Consider the following 15,654-nt stretch of genomic DNA (forward strand, 5'->3'; position numbering starts at 1 on the left):
GTCAGTGCTGGTAGCAGAAAGGAGGGTTTCTGCCCTCCCCCCAGCCTCCTTCCTTGCCCAAATCAAGTTTCCTTTCATGAAATGAAATGAGGAAGGAGATCACTCCAGGCAGGCACTTTTACTGTCTGGGACAGCGTTTCACAACTCAGAGTCCTGCCCTCCGTTGACTAGCATGATCTTGATCATCCACATGCACCCGACCCCAGCCCAGTTTGAGAACCTTGGCAGAAGGCTGGAGGGTGATAAGAGGGTAGGCTCCTAGCTGGACTCGGTGGTGAAGACCGCCAGGCGTTGCTCTCCTGGGGGCACGACTGTCAGGGCCTCCACCTCCCCTCCCCCACGGGTGGGCTTCTGGAAATGGACCTGCAGGACATCCTGCAGCTCGGGGCCATCCAGCACATCGGGAATGTTGAGCACCTGCACTGCCTGTGGCACTGGCTGGAACCTGATCTGGAAAAGGAGTCCAGAGATGAGCAAAGGCTCATGGGAGTCAGGCTGGGGCAGAGGGTGGAGCAGGCAGTGCCCATGGGAGCATGAGATGGGCAGACAGGTTACTTGGCCAGCCCCCGTTCCCCACCTTCCTACTTACCTCTGCCTTCTGGATCTCTCCGCTCATGTAGGGAGAGACTTTCAGAGGGAACTGCCGCCCACCCAATGGCACCGTGAACTGGCCAATCCGGCACAGGTTCTGGGCCACTGCAGGGACAGGAAGGGATAGGCCTTTAGCATCAAGGGCTTTCCTCCTCTGGGGCTGATGCATCTGCCCTAATCTCCCTGAGAGAGCCTTACCTTCATCCTTGGCAAAGCCCAGCATGACACCCCCATGCAGCATTTCCCGAGTCTCCACATCTCCACCCCCGTTCTTGGTCTTGCCAAAGAAGAGCTCCAGCTTGTCCAGCAGCTCCTCCTCACTCAGCTTGAGCTTAGCAGGAAACCCACTGACCAGCACTCTCTGGCTACTCATCTGGCTGGACACCTAGGGGTAGACAAGAAGGAGTGGTTCCAGGCACAGCCCCACTCCCCAGTGTCCAAGTGCATGGCACCCCTGCAAGTCCCAGAACTCTGCCACTCTATCACCTGGATGGTTGTCACCACGGGTAGCTCCACGGGCTGGACCTGCACCCGCAGCCGGCACTCTTCCAGCTCAATCTGATGCTCCTTTTGTTGTAGCACCTGCTTGGCCACTGGATGGGGGGGGGGGGTGAGGGGTTAGGGGTTGGGGGGGAGGCAGGATCAGTACTGCGAAGCCTCCCAGCCTCCCTCCCAAGGCTTCCCAGTGAGCTCACCCTTGGGGTCATCAAAGATGACCAGAGCAGAGCCTCCAGGCATAGGGTAGCAGATCTGCAGGTCAGAAACCAAAGACTTGGGCACTTCCATCCCCTCCTGAATGTGTCCTCGGAACACCAGGGGGACTTCAGGCACTGGGAATGGGACCTGGAGATGGGGGGGAGGGGGTGATGTAGCCTTCAAGGGTGGGGGAGCTCTCTACTCCCTCCCAGGAGGAAAGTGTCCCCAGTTCCATGTGATTGATACTGAGTGCAAGGGATGAATACGTTTCATGGAAGAAGAGCTGGGTAAATAAGTGGATGAAAGCAGGTCAAGCTTGTTCTGGCACTTAAAGTATTTTTTTTGTTTGTTTTGTTAATCCTCACCCAAGGATGTTATTTCCCATTGATTTTTAGAGAAAGTAGAAGCGGGAAGGGGAGAGAGAGAGGGAGAAACATTGATGTGAGAGAGACACATCAATTGGTTGCCTTCCCCATGCACCCCAACTAGGGCCAGGGACTGAACCTGCAGCCCAGGTACGTGACCCTTTGGTGCACAGGCCGGCCGATGCTCTAACCACTGAGCAACCGACCACGGCTGTCCTGGCACTTTATATACAAGATTTTAGTTTGTCCTCACACAAGCCTATGAAGGAAGTAACTCTCCTTTACAGATGAGAAAACGGATCCAGAGGGTTCCAGTAACATCCTCTAGGGTACACAGCAAGGAAGTGGCAGAGCCAGGAGTGAAACGAAGAACTCCCCAGCTCTTTCTGCCAGGCCACACCCCTCTCCCAGCTTACCTTGTCTTGGGGAGAGTTCCTGAGCCCCCTTTTCAGCTGCTGTAGTTCCTGCAGCCTCATCTTTAGTCTGGCCTGCTCCTCCTGAAGGGATTGTAACAGGTCCCCCCTCCTGAAGCATGCCTATTAGGACAGACAGAACAATCAGATATCCACCAGCCTTTCCAGGGGAAGGGGGTCCTACTCTGGACTCTCTCAGCTTAAGAACAATCCAACCCCTTTACCCGGCCCTGGGCGGGTCCTGGCCCCTCTACTCAGGACTTGGTGGCCTCAGCCACTCTCTGAAGGGCAGAAGCCTTTGCAGCAGCCATGGCTGGTTTATTATTGACACCTAGAGTTTAACAAACACTGATCGAGCTCCTGCTGTGAGGTGCTGGGTACTGACACAGGGCAGTGCAAGACAAGAGCCAAGCCTCAGGCCTGCACAAAACAGAACTGAGGTTTGTGAGCAGTCACATGACTGATTGTGGAGAACAGCAGGAGTTTGGAGGAGGGATCATTGCAAACCGGTTAACACAGCTAGGGAGGCCTCCAGGGGAAATGGGTGCGTAGAGTTGCAAAATGTCATAATACTATTAGCTAACACGTATTAAGCACAAACATGTCAGGCATTGTTTTATTTTTTCAAGTTATAAGAGAAAGTTTCTTTAGAAAGTTACAGAGATAGTAGAAGTGAGTCAGCCAGGTTGCGTAAGCTCAGGAAACAAGTTGCAGAGGCAGAAGAAGGGCCTTTGGAGCTTAGGAGGGAGAATGGCAAAGGTAACCAACTGCTCCTGGGGGGAGCGGGGGAGAGAAGAGGGGGGTAGGAAAGGCGCAAGTGTGCTCCAGAGAAGTAGAGCACCTGTCCTAAGCCATTTATTTTTATTTATTTATTTATTTATTTATTTATTTATTTATTAAATATATTTTATTGATTTTTTACAGAGAGGAAGGGAGAGAGATAGAGAGTTAGAAACATCAATGAGAGAGAAACATCGATCAGCTGCCTCCTGCACATCTCCCACTGGAGATATGCCCGCAACCCAGGTACATGCCCTTGACCGGAATTGAACCTGGGACCCTTCAGTCCACAGGCCGACACTCTATCCACTGAGCCAAACCGGTTTTGGCATATTTTTTAATATATATATTTTTTATTGATTTCAGAGAGAAAAGGAGAGGGAGGGAGGGAGAGAGAGAGAGAGATACATCAATGATGAGAGGGAATTATCTGATCAGCTGCCTCCTGCATGCCCCCTACTGGGGATCAAGCCCACAACCAGGGCATGTGCCCTTGACTGGAATCCAACCTGGGACCCTTAAGTCCTCAGGCCGCTGCTCTATCCACTGAGCCAAACCAGCTAGGGCTAAGCCATTTATATAAATTATATCACTCAGCTCTTCCAGCAACCCTCTTGTCCTTATTTTACAGATGAGGAAACCCAAAGCTCAGAGAGGTTAAGTGATTTGCCTGAAGTAATTCAGCTCTATCAGTGTGACTCCACACTGTTAATTTGTGCTCTACAGTGAAGAAATCAAGCACAGAGTTGGGGAGTAATGTACCCCACACCTTGCCAGTGTGTCCCTTGTCTGCCACCCTTTCCATTGTTCCAAGCAGCCTTTTAGGCTGGTGCCATTTGGAGCAGGCTGAGAGAGGGAGAGAGAGAGAGAGAGAGAGAGAGGGCTGACAACATGGGCAGGAGAATGACACCAGGGGTATGAATAAATGCACCTTTGTTTGTGGGTTGGAACAGTTGTTAGCTGGCATAGTTCACTCAGTGGTTGGGAAGCCTGATAAATAAGGTCAGCCCAGAATCTAAGTGTGCGCTCACGTGGGGAGATGGGACTCTGTCCTGGTCTTCTCTGTATCTCCAGTGCTCAGCGGAGTCCCTGGCACAAAACAGGCATTTGGCAAAGTGTGTTGAATGAATGAATGAAGTGAATGAATAAAAGGACAAAAGCATATTACAGAGGGTATTGAAGACATTCAGTGAGTTCACAATTTAAGCAGAGAAAAACTAGGGCTTGATTAATGCTGGTTTATGAGTAGTGAGAAAGGTACCTCATTCTTTTTTTTTCTTTCATTCTTTATATTTCTGTAAACAAGGGGTCACAAACTCAGTGCCTATAAGGGCCAGTTAGATGACATCAGTAAGTCAAGGGCGCCAGTATAGTGTGATAAGGAGTGGTGGAGAGCCTGACAAACTGGAGAGGGCGTATATCCCCGCTACAGTGACAACCTCTTCTTAGCTCTAACCGAGTTTTTTCACATGGGACTGTGTTGTGGTTCCAGTATCCCCTATCTCTCCATTTTAAAGGGAAATCAGAAACCTGAATTTTTATTTGAAAAAGATGACTCAATGTAAAAAATATATGAAAAATAAAATACATTGGTGGGTTGGAATCAGTCCGCAGTTCATTCTCTTTTTACTTCTGCTTTAAATATTGACATAATTACACATAATTGAAAATCTAGTAATTGGCAATGCTATTTTTTAATAAATAGCTTAAGAAAATAAATATTTGCTTCATAAGTAGACTATTTTATTTTTTAAATATATTTTTATTGATTTTAGAGAGGAAGAGAGAGGGGTAGATAGAAACATCAATGATGAGAGAGAACCATTGATCGGCTGCCTCCTGCACGCCCCCTACTGGGGATCGAGCCTGCAACCCAGGCATGTGCCCTTGGCCAGAATCAAACCTGGGACCCTTCAGTCCAAAGGGCGATGCTCTATCCACTGAGCAAAACTGGCTAGGGCCATAAGTAGACTATTTTAAAGAAAATTTCAAGCTGGGGAGTTTAGATGTGATATCAGCAAGGAAATGGGGAACTAGTGAAGATTTGTGAAAGGGGGTAAGGGAATGGACATGGTGTTTAAAGGAGACCCTGGGAGTGACGGCAGAGTGAACTGGGGCAGGAGCTGTGGAGTGAGGGCAACAAGCCCAGGCTCCGTGGCTCTAGTTCCCACCACGTGGCAGGGGCTGACCTGGCCCCCTGGCAAGGGCCAACCGAGGAGCACATGTGGATGAGCATGTTTCATGAAGAAAACCTCCCAGATGCAGTGGATGTTTGCATTAAAGAGACAGAGGGCGCCGAAACCGGTTTGGCTCAGTGGATAGAGCGTCGGCCTGCGGACTGAAGGGTCCCGGGTTCGGTTCCGGTCAGGGGCATGTGCCTGGGTTGCAGGCACTTCCCCAGTGGGGATGTGCAGGAGGCGGCTGATCGATGTTTCTCTCTCATCGATGTTTCTAGCTTTCTATCTCTCTCCCTTCCTCTCTGTAAGAAATCAATAAAATATATTTAAAAAAAAAAAAAAAAAAAAAGAGACAGAGGGCGGTGAAGACGATGCCAGATTGCAGACCTGGTGCCCCAGAGGTATAATGCCATTGGCCCAGAGGGCCAGGAAAGAGAGCCAGACCTGCTAAATGCCAGACACGGTTGGATTCTCTTTTAAATATCACAAAATTCCCTCCTGTCTCCAACTCCCAACTGAAACTTGTCTCTTACAGGACTCTCTTAAGGACAACACAGGCCAATTGTAATCACTTAACCTGAATTCAGCTATACTGGCTATTTACTTATACAACATGATAACATGGTCTATAAATGCAAGCCATGCCCTGGCTGGTGTGGCTCAGTTGGTTGAGTATTGTCCTATGCACCGAAAGATCGCTAGTTTGATTCCTGGGCAGGGCACATGCATGGGTTTCAGGTTGATCCTTGGTAGGGGGCGTGCAGGAGGCAGCTCATCAATGTTTCTCTCTCCTTCTCCCTTCTTCTCTATCTAAAATAAATAAAAACAGCCTGGCTGGCATGGCTCAGGGGTTGAACATTGAGGAGATCACGGTTCAGTTTCTGGTTGGGGTATATGCCTGGGTTGTTGCTCAACCCCCAGTATGGAGCATGCAGGAGGCAGCTGATTGATGATTCTCTCTCTCTCTCCCTTCCTCTTTGAAATCAATAAAAATAAAATGAAATTAAAAATATTTAAATAAATAAATGCAAGCCATCTGGTGCTCCACTGAAAAAAAAGTGCAACCAAATCTACATTGAGCTCATTGAGAAACTATAAATTCTGGATACATTTTGGGTAAGTTAATGATTTAAAGTTAATTTTGACTACATATAATCTTCTGGCTTACTTGCTGAGTTTAGAACCTCATTACCCCATTAGATAAAACCTCATGCTATCTATATTCATCATGGGAATATTAGGAGGCAGGTTAGCATAATGGTTAAAAGCACAAACTCTGGGGCCAAACCTCTGGGGTTTACATCAGCTCATCTTACTACTGCAAGTTTTTAAACTCTCTGTGCCTTGGTTGCCTCACCTGTAAAATGGGTGTAATAGCAGTTTCCACCTGTATTTACTTTTTTAAAAATCCTCACTTGAGGATATGTTTTTATTGATTTTAGAGAGAGAGGAAGGGAGGGAGGAAGAGAGTGAGAAAGAGGGAGAGAAAGAGAGAAACATTGATGTGAGATAGGCACATTGAGTGGTTGACTCCTCCTCTTGCCCCGACCAAGGATTAAACCTGCAACCTAGGTATGTGCCCTGACTGGGAATCAAATCCGCAACTTTTTGGTGTATGGGACGATGCTCCAACCAACTGAGCCACCCAGCCAGGCACCTGTAATTAATTGTTTGGAAGTGGTGCATGGCACATAAGTGCTATATGTTATATGTTTTCTATTTTAATAAAATCCCTTTTTTAGATGAGGAACCTGAGGTTCATCAAGGTTAATTGATGGGCCAAAGTTAGTCAAACCCAAGGCTATTGAAGACACATAAGGTCAGGGACAGGACTTGGTGGACAGGTCTCTGGGTTAGAACAGCATGTGGTGATGGTTGAAGCCAAAAGGATGGAGAAGCTCTCTGAGGAAAAGAGCCTTAAAAAAAAAATCTTTGAGGGTACCTGGTCAGGGGTCAGGAGAGAATGCAGGGAAGAAATAGAAGACATGGTCAGAGATAAGCAGGGCCAGGCCAGGATTGGGAAGTGTCAGACACAAAGGAGAAGGAGGGATGAAACTGGCTACCCGAAGGCCATTCATTCACTGCCCACTTACTCATTCACTCACTCAACAATCAGCATCTACCATCGGCCAGGCCCTATTCTAGGCTCTGGGGACACAGAAGTGAACACAACAGACAAAACTTCCTTGTGGAGTTTAGGTAAAATGTACATCAGGTGAGTGATAAGTGTTATGGATAAAAACAAAGCAGAGAATGTTGGGGGATAATTTTAAATGGGGTAATAAGAATAGGTCTCACTGAGATATCTGAGTATATAGTTGAAGGAGATGAAGGAGCAAGCCATACATGTGGGGAGAAGTTCTATGCAAAGGGAATAGCAAGTGCAAAGGCCCTCAGGTGGGAGTTTGTCAGGTGTATTTGGGGGATAGCAAGGAGACCAATGTGGGAAACACACTGGGAAACAGAGCAGGTGAGGGAGAGCGGTTGGAAATGAAGTCACAGAGGGGTTTGGGTCATGCAGGGCCTTTTACTTGATGTGAGGTGGGAAGCCATAGGCAGGCTTAAATGCTAAGAGGATTTCTTGGCTGTTGCAAGAATAGACTGATGTGGGGAATTAGCATAAGCAGGGAGGCCATTTAGGAGGCCATTACAGCATCCAGGTGAGCGATGTTAGTGACTTGGACCAGGTGGGAGCAGTGGGGGTGGTGAAGAGTAGTAAAGAGACATAGTTGCTGATGGATCAGAAATAGGGTGTGGAAGAAAGAGAGGAGTCTGGAATGACTCGAAAGCTTTTCTTTTTAATGTTTTTTAAAATTGATTTCAGAGAGAGGAAGGGGGAGGGAGGGAGGGAGGGAGAGAGAGAAACATCAATGATGAGAATCATTGATCAGCTGCCTCCTGAGCGTCCCCTACTGGGGATCAAGCCTGCAAACCTGGACATGTGCCCCAACAGGGAATAGAACCAGAGACCTCCTGGTGCATGGGACGATGCTCAACTAACTGAGCTATACTGGTTGGGCGATTCTAAGCTTCTTGATCTGAGCAACTGCAGGGAAGAAAAGCCCTTTGCTGACATGAGAAAGATTGTGGGTGGAAGAGATTTGGGGCAGAAAGTTAGGGAGTTATTTTGAACATGTTACGTATGAAGCGCTATTCAACATCTCAGTCGAGATGTGCAGTGGCAGTTGTCTCTACCAATCTAGCATTTAGGGAAGACGTTTAGGCTGGAAGTAAAATTTGGGAATTATCCACGTAGAGAGATTTAAAGTTACAAAACTAAATGAGACCAATAGGGGGATGGTGTAGACAGAGAAGAGGTCCAAGGGCTGATTTCTGGGGCATTCAACACTAAGAGGTCAGGGGAATAAGGAAGAACCAGCCAAGAAGAATGAAGAGGAATGGCTAGCGAAGCCCGAGGAAGAGGAGAGGTGTGAAGAATGAAGAAAGGTTTCAAGGAGGAGGAGGAGGAGCTAGCAGTTGTGCCGACTAAGATGGGGAATGAATCCTGACCACTATGGCTTAGTTGGTTGAGCATCGTTCGTGCACCAAAAGGTCATGGGTTCAATTCCCAGTCAGGGCACATGCCCAGGTTGTGTGTTTGGGGATGTTTCTCTCTCACATCAATGTTTCTCTCTCGCCCTCTCCTTTAGCTTTTCTCTAAAGTTAATAAAAACTATAAAGAAAAAGATGAGGAGTGAGAATAACCACTAAGATTGAGCAACAAAAAACAGTCCTGCTTATCATAAGGAAATGGTCAGAAGTTCATGTACAAGAATTCTTATTATTGTAGCCTGTTTATAACAAAACAGAAGAAATGCGCAACCACAGAGGAATCCTATCTAATAAAAGAGAAACATGGTAATTAGCCGTACCTCTGCTACCCTTTCCATTGGCTAATCAGGGCAATATGCAAATTAACTGCCAGCCAAGATGGCGGCTGGCAGCTAGGCAGCTTGAAGCGAACGTGAGGCTTGCTTGCTTCAGTGACGGAGAACTCCAACGTTCCCTGCCTGTCACTGCCAGCCTCTGAGCTTGCAGTTGGAAACATTGTTACAAATATAGAAGCTAAACAAACCCCCAGAAACCTGCTTTCAGCCAGCTGGGATCTCAGAGCTGGAGTTGAAACAGTGTTTTGATTATAGAACCCAAACAAACCAGATACCTGCTTTCAGCAGCCGAGGCCTAAGAGCTGGAGCCAAGCCTCAGAGCTAAAGCTGGCCCAGAATAAAAACAAAAAGAAAAAAAGGAGCGGTTGGGAGCTTCAGTCACCTGCCAGCCTGAAAACAGCCCTCAGCCCCTCACCCAGGCTGGCCAGGCACCCCAGTGGGGACCCCCACCCTGATCCAGGACACCCTTCAGGGCAAACCAGCCGGCCCCCACCCATGCACCAGGCCTCTATCCTATATAGTAAAAGGGTAATATGCCTCCCAGCACCGGGATCAGCGGAGCCACGAGGCCTCCCGGCACCAGGATCAGCGTGACAGGGGGCAGCGCCCAAACCCCCTGATCACCCTGCGGCTCTGTGTGTGACAGGGGGCAGGGCCACAACCTCCCTATCCGCCCTGCTCTGTTCCTGACAGGGGAAGGCTCCCCAACCCCCTGATCAGCCCTGCTCTGTGCCTGATAGCGGGGAGCTCCCCAACCCCCTGATCGCCCTGCGGCTCTGTGTGTGACAGGGTACGGCGTCCCAACCCCCTGATTGGACCTGCTCTGTGCCTGATAGGGGGGAGCTCCCCAACCCCCTGATCGCCCTGCGGCTGTGTGTGACAGGGTGCGGCGCCCCAACCCCCCCACCCCAAACGGGCCCTGCTCTTTGTGTGATGGGGTAGAGCTATAACCTCCCCATCGGCCCTGCCCTGAGTGTGACAGTGGCGGCGCCCCAAACCCCTGATCGGCCCTGCTCTGTGGGTGATAGAGGGCGGCGCCCCAACCCCCCCCCTCAACAGGCCCTGCTCTGTGTGTGACAGGGTAGAGCCATAACCTCTCCATCGGCCCTGCCCTGAGTGTGACAGGGTGCGGTGCCCCAACCCCCTGATCCACCCTGCTCTGTGTGTGATAGGGGGCGGTGCCCCAACTCCACTATCGGCCCTACTCTGTGAATGACAGGGGGGAGCTCCTCAACCCCCTGATGGGCCCTGCTCTGTGAGTGACAGGGGGGAGCTCACCAACCCCCTGATCAACCCTGCTCCGTGCGTGACAGGGTACGGAGCCCCAACCCCCCTGATGGGCCCTGCTCTGTGAGTGACAGGGGGCAGCGCTCTAACCCCCTGATTGGCCCTGCTCTGTGCGTGACAGGGGGTGGCGCAGCAACCTCCCCATCGACCATGCCTTGAGTGTGACAGGGGGCGGTGCCCCAACCCCCCAATCGGCCCTACCCTGAGTGTGACTGAGGGTGGCATCGCAACCTCCCGATCCGCCCTCCTCTGTGCATGACAGGGGGCGGCGCCCCAACTCCCCAATCAGCCCTGCTCTGAGCCCGACCAGGGGCTGCACCTAGGGATTGGGCCTGCCCTCTGCCACCCGGGAGCAGGCCTAAGCCAGCAGGTCGTTATCCCCCGAGGGGTCCAAGACTGCGAGAGGGCACAGGCCGGGCTGAGGGACGCCCCCCTCCCCCCCGAGTGCACAAATTTGTGTGCACCGGGCCTCTAGTCCTATCTAATAATAGACAAACATGGTAATTAACCATACCTCTGCTACGCTTCCCATTGGCTAATCAGCAGGATATGCAAATTAACTGCCAACAAAGATGGCGGCCGGCAGCCACGCAGCTGAAGTGAACATGAGGCTTGCTTGCTCCAGTGATGGAGGAAGCCAAGGTTCCCCGCCTGCCGCAGCCTAGCTCTGAGCTCCATAAGCAACAATGTTTCAATTATAGAAGCTAAACAAACCCCAGATACCTGCTTTCAGCCAGCCACAGCCTCAGAGCTGGAGCGCCAGTGATGGCAACAGAGTTTCAATTATAGAAGCTAAACAAACCCCAGATACCTGCTTTCAGCCAGCCACAGCCTCAGAGCTTAGAGCGCCAGTGATGGCAACAGAGTTTCAATTATAGAAGCTAAACAAACCCCAGATACCTGCTTTCAGCCAGCCGCGGCCTCAGAGCTGGAGCCGGGCCTCAGAGCTGGAGCCGGCTCTCAGCTCCAGTGACATATATAGAATGTAAATAAATCCCAGCATAAAAAAAGAAAAAGAAAAAAAAGAGGCTGGGAGCTTCAGTCGCCCGCCAGCCTGAAAACGGCCCTCAGCCCCTCACCCAGACTGGCCACGCACCCCAGTGGGGACCCCCACCCTGAAGGGAGTGTGACCAGCTGCAAACAGCCATCATCCCCTCATCCAGGCTGGCCAGGCACCCAAGTGGGACCCCCACCCTGATCCGGGACACCCTTCAGGGCAAACCGCCGGCCCCCACCCGTGCACCAGGCCTCTATCCTATATAGTAACAGGGTATTATGCAAACTGACCCTAACAGCAGAAGGACTGGGAATGACTGGTCACTATGACACACACTGACCAACAGGGGGCAGACGCTCAATGCAGGAGCTGCCCTCTGGTGGTCAGGGCACTCTCACATGGGAGGAGCTCTGCTCAGCCACAAGCCAGGCTGATGGCTGCCAGTACAGCAGTGGTGGTGGGAGCCTCTCCTGCCTTCTCAGCAGCGCTAAGGATGTCTGACTGCAGCTTAGGTCTGCTCCTCGTTGGCAAATGGACATCCCCCGAGGGCTGCCAGGCTGCCAGAGGGTTGTCTGATTGCCATCTTAGGCCCAATCCCCCGGGGAGCAGGCCTAAGCCAGCAAGTGGTCACCCCTGAGGGGTCCCAGACTGCGAGAGGGCACAGGCCAGGCTGAGGGATCCCCTCCCCCCGAGTGCACAAATTTTTGTGCACCGGGCCTCTAGTAGTTAAATAAATATAAAATATTACACAGCAATAAAAAGACATTAATGAAGAACAATTAACAACACAGAAAAATGCTCAGATTAAGGCAAAAAAGCAAAATATAAAACTGTATAGAAGACAGGATCCCTACTCTGTTGATTTAAAAAGTTTTAATTTATAAGGATATTTATTGATGCATAAAAAGCCTCTGGAGCCGAAACCAGTTTGGCTCAGTGGATAGAGCGTCGGCCTGCAGACTGAAAGGTCCCAGGTTCGATTCTGGTCAAGGGCATGTACCTGGGTTGCGGGTACATCTCCCAGTGGGAGGTGTGCAGGAGGCAGCTGATCGATGTTTCTCGCTCATCGATGTTTCTAACTCTCTGTCTCTCCCTTCCTCTCTGTAAAAAATCAATAAAATATATAAAAAAAACCAAAACAAACAAACAAACAAACAAGCCTCTGGAAAGATAGACATCAACATGTCAGTAATAAAGGGTTGTCTCTCAATAACGAATCAAAACTGGGACCCTTCAGTTGGCAGGCCAATGCTCTATCCACTGAGCCAAACCAGCTGGGGCCCTTCTTTCCTTTTTAATATATAAAAGCCTTTAAGGAGTTTTAGCCCGGCTGGTGTGCTCAGTGGTTGTGCTTCGACCTATGAACCAGGAGGTCACGGTTCAATTCCTGGTCAGGACCCATGCCCGGGTTGCGGGTTCATTCCACAGTTAGGGGGCATGCATGAGGCGGCCAATCAATGATTCTCTCTCATCATTGATTGATGTTACTATCTTTCCCTCTCTGAAATCAATAATTTTATATATATATATATATATATATAATTTTAAATAAAGGAGTTTTAGTAGAGTGGTAGGCCTGAGGTGGGGTGAATTGAGATGACCCTGGGGAACTGAGGTGATAATATTAACAATATTGAACATGTATTGAGTGCTTAGTAGTGCCAAGCAGTGTGTTAAGTTTTTACTATATTAATTTATGGGTTATCTAGCTTGATTCTTGCAGGTTAGTATTATGAGGAAATGTTGCTATTCTTCTCATCTCATAGATAAGGAAATGGGCTTAGATGACAATTTTAGAATTCCCAGGGCCACACAATTGCAGGAACCAGGATTTGGAACCAGGCAGGTTGGCTTCAGACTTCAGGGGTGGGGAACATCCGGCCCGCCAAGGCATTAGGGGTGAGTTAATTAAATGTTTGACCAAATATAACAGGCTAATTTATTTTTATTTTAAAAATTAATTTCAAAGAGGAAAGGGGAGGGAGAGATAGAAATGTCAATGATGAGAATCATTGATCAGCTGCCTCCTGCATACCCCCCACCGGGGATCGAGCCTGCAATCTGGGCATGTGCCCCAACCGGAAATTGAACCATGACCTCCTGGTTCATATGAAGCTCAACCATTGAGCCACACTGGCGGCCAGGCTAATTTTTAAGTTGATAATTTTATATGGCCCGGAAATGATGTTAGAAATATTCAAATGGCCCTTGGCGGAAAAAGGTTCCCAATCCTGCTACAGAGCCTGTGGTCTTTCTTATTACATTTTAAGGGAAATGAAAGTTTCTGAGTGAGAGATCAGCATATTTGCAGTGGGGTAGTAATGGGGAAGGAAAGACTGAATAAACTGGAGAGGGGATGAGATTCATTCATTCAACAGCTGTTTAATGAGTGACTACTACATGGTAGGCGCAGTGCTAGGCACTGTGGTCAATGATGAATTGGCTGGACTGGGGCCAGCCCTCGCAGAGCTTGGCCTGGCATGAGCCGGGGTGTTCACAGGTCAGGAAACGGTGGACCACAACAGACAGGAGGGAGCTTAGTTCCCAGAGGAGGCACACTTCTTCCTCTGACCCAGAAGAGGGCCCAAGGTTGAGAAAGTGTAAGGAGGGGAGAATTTGTTGAAGATATCAGGAAATAAGAACGTGGGCATTTCTTGATTTAAAAAATATTTTTTTTCAGATCTCTTTAAAAAAATTGTATTTGATTTCCGAGAGAGTGAAACACAGATTTGTTGTTTCACTTATTTATGCATTTGCTGGCTGATTCTTGTAATTTATGTGCCCTCCTTGGGGCCCAGTCCTCACAGGGCTCTATCTGGCCTGAGTGGAGGCCAGGAAATGGTGGACCACAAGAGGCAGCAGGGAGTTCAGTTCTCAGAGGAGGTACGTTTCTTCAAACTCACAATCTTGGTGTGTCAGGACAATGCTCCAACCAACGGAGCTACCCAGCCGGGGCCTTAAATATTTAGAATTGTCATGAGAGCGATTCTTAACATTTTAGATCACGGAACCTTTTGAGTATCTAATGAAACTATAGATTCTCTCCAGAAAAAATGCATTCACACAAGGAATTCATCAGCTCCTGAGGTACAGATTATATAGCTTTGTCTTTGAGCCAATGGGTTAGGGAACTAACTCCACAGAGGAGAGGCAATCCCAGCCTCATTGCTCAGCTTAGACCTTCAGCATGTTTAGAGATTGACAGGGAGAGGCTAGGACACCCCGCCAGGCCAAGAGGAATGCTCCCGTTTCTCTCCACGCCCAACACCCTCCTCCTCACTTACGGGATCTGGAGTCACTGACATGGGTCTGGGATCTGGCTGGCAAGAGCCGAGGCTTCAGAGCTGGAAACAAAGCGGCAGAATCCACCCAACAGAACTCTTGCTTCCACCTTCTGACACTTATCTCCCCTCAGAGCCTGAAATGTACTTCAGAACATTCTGCCTACAGGCTCTCTGCTTCCACTTTCATTTCTGGGAAGTCCCTGCCCATTTAGTGCTCACATGGCCAGCTGCTTTTCCCCACCCCTGGGAGGAGACTTCCGGGTCTCTAAGTCAACTTCACCCAGCTATGTGGCCTTAGGGCAGCGGTTCTCAACCTGTGGGTCGCCTAAGACCATCGGAAAACACATATATAATTACATATTGTTTTTGTGATTAATCACTATGCTTTAATTATGTTCTATTTGTAACAATGAAATCGGGGGTCACCACAACATGAGTATTAAAGGGTCGTGGCATTAGGAAGGTTGAGAACCACTGTCTTAGGGGAAACTACCTTACTAAATGCAAACTAAACTCTGGCCCCAATCAACCATTCCCAACCTTTCCATCCCAGAAGCCCATTGGTAGAAATCTTGTCTGCTTGGTTAATAGATATTTCCCTAGAGCCCAGAATAATGCCTGGCACACGCAGACATTGATAAAACAACTGAATGACAAATGCAACCAGGACAAAGCCACTCCAAGTTCACAAAGTTGTTACAATAGCATTTATTAAGCGCTGCTGTGTCCAATACTGGTTCTGTTTTGCATGAATTAAACTCAATCTTCAAAACAACCTTAGTTCTTTCCAGATTTTACAGATGAGATCCTAAACTTCTGAAGGACACAAACTTGCCCACTGTCACATTATAGGAAGTGAAGCATGTATCCAAACTTGGACAGTATTTGAACTTGGGCTTTGAGGCATGAGAACTTGAATTTTTAATCAAAGCAGGGTTTAAACTCATTTCCACTTGGGACTCGAGTACAAGCTAACAGGAGGGTTTCAATAGAGATGCCCAATACTTAAAGGTGAGAGGAGCCAAAGTGAAGTACATGAAACACTGTATTTTCATCTAGTCCAGGGTTTTCACACCAGTAATTTATGAGCCCTTCTCACAGCCCCCCACTCCAGGTGGAAGTGTGCCTCAGGCTTGGCGAATAGGTAGGTCTCTGGATCCTAGTTTCACTGTGACTG

The 15,654-nt window shown here is 48.9% G+C and overlaps 1 protein-coding gene across 3 annotated transcripts; it reads right to left on the reverse strand.

The window, feature by feature from the left end:
• Positions 1-99: 99 nt before the first annotated feature.
• On the reverse strand, positions 100-14,692 carry IFI35 (interferon induced protein 35). Of its 3 annotated transcripts, none has more exons than XM_036339693.1 (8): positions 14,478-14,692; positions 3,777-3,934; positions 2,069-2,188; positions 1,287-1,434; positions 1,078-1,184; positions 790-976; positions 590-696; positions 100-450 (listed from the first exon to the last, which is right to left on the reverse strand). In XM_036339693.1, exons 2-8 carry the CDS (start codon positions 3,810-3,812, stop codon positions 259-261), a joined length of 897 nt encoding a protein of 298 aa, XP_036195586.1. In that variant the 5' UTR covers positions 3,813-3,934; positions 14,478-14,692; the 3' UTR covers positions 100-258. The 3 variants fall into 3 exon arrangements, with proteins under 3 accessions (XP_036195586.1, XP_036195588.1, XP_036195587.1); XM_036339695.1 differs by having other exon boundaries at positions 3,877-3,934; positions 14,478-14,690; XM_036339694.1 differs by lacking the exon at positions 3,777-3,934 and having other exon boundaries at positions 14,478-14,689.
• Positions 14,693-15,654: the final 962 nt, after the last annotated feature.

Source organism: Myotis myotis, unplaced genomic scaffold (genome assembly GCF_014108235.1).
Source record: "Myotis myotis isolate mMyoMyo1 unplaced genomic scaffold, mMyoMyo1.p scaffold_m19_p_17, whole genome shotgun sequence".
Lineage (NCBI taxonomy): Eukaryota > Metazoa > Chordata > Mammalia > Chiroptera > Vespertilionidae > Myotis > Myotis myotis.

Excerpts from the sequence above, each read along its gene's own strand:
- IFI35 (XM_036339693.1), bottom strand. The coding sequence starts at position 3,812 with ATGCCAGCTAACAACTGTTCCAACCCACAAACAAAG. Across the intron at positions 977-1,077 it reads CCGTGGTGACAACCATCCAG|GTGTCCAGCCAGATGAGTAG; the intron begins GTGATAGAGTGG and ends GTCTACCCCTAG. Across the intron at positions 697-789 it reads GGGCTTTGCCAAGGATGAAG|TGGCCCAGAACCTGTGCCGG; the intron begins GTAAGGCTCTCT and ends CTGTCCCTGCAG.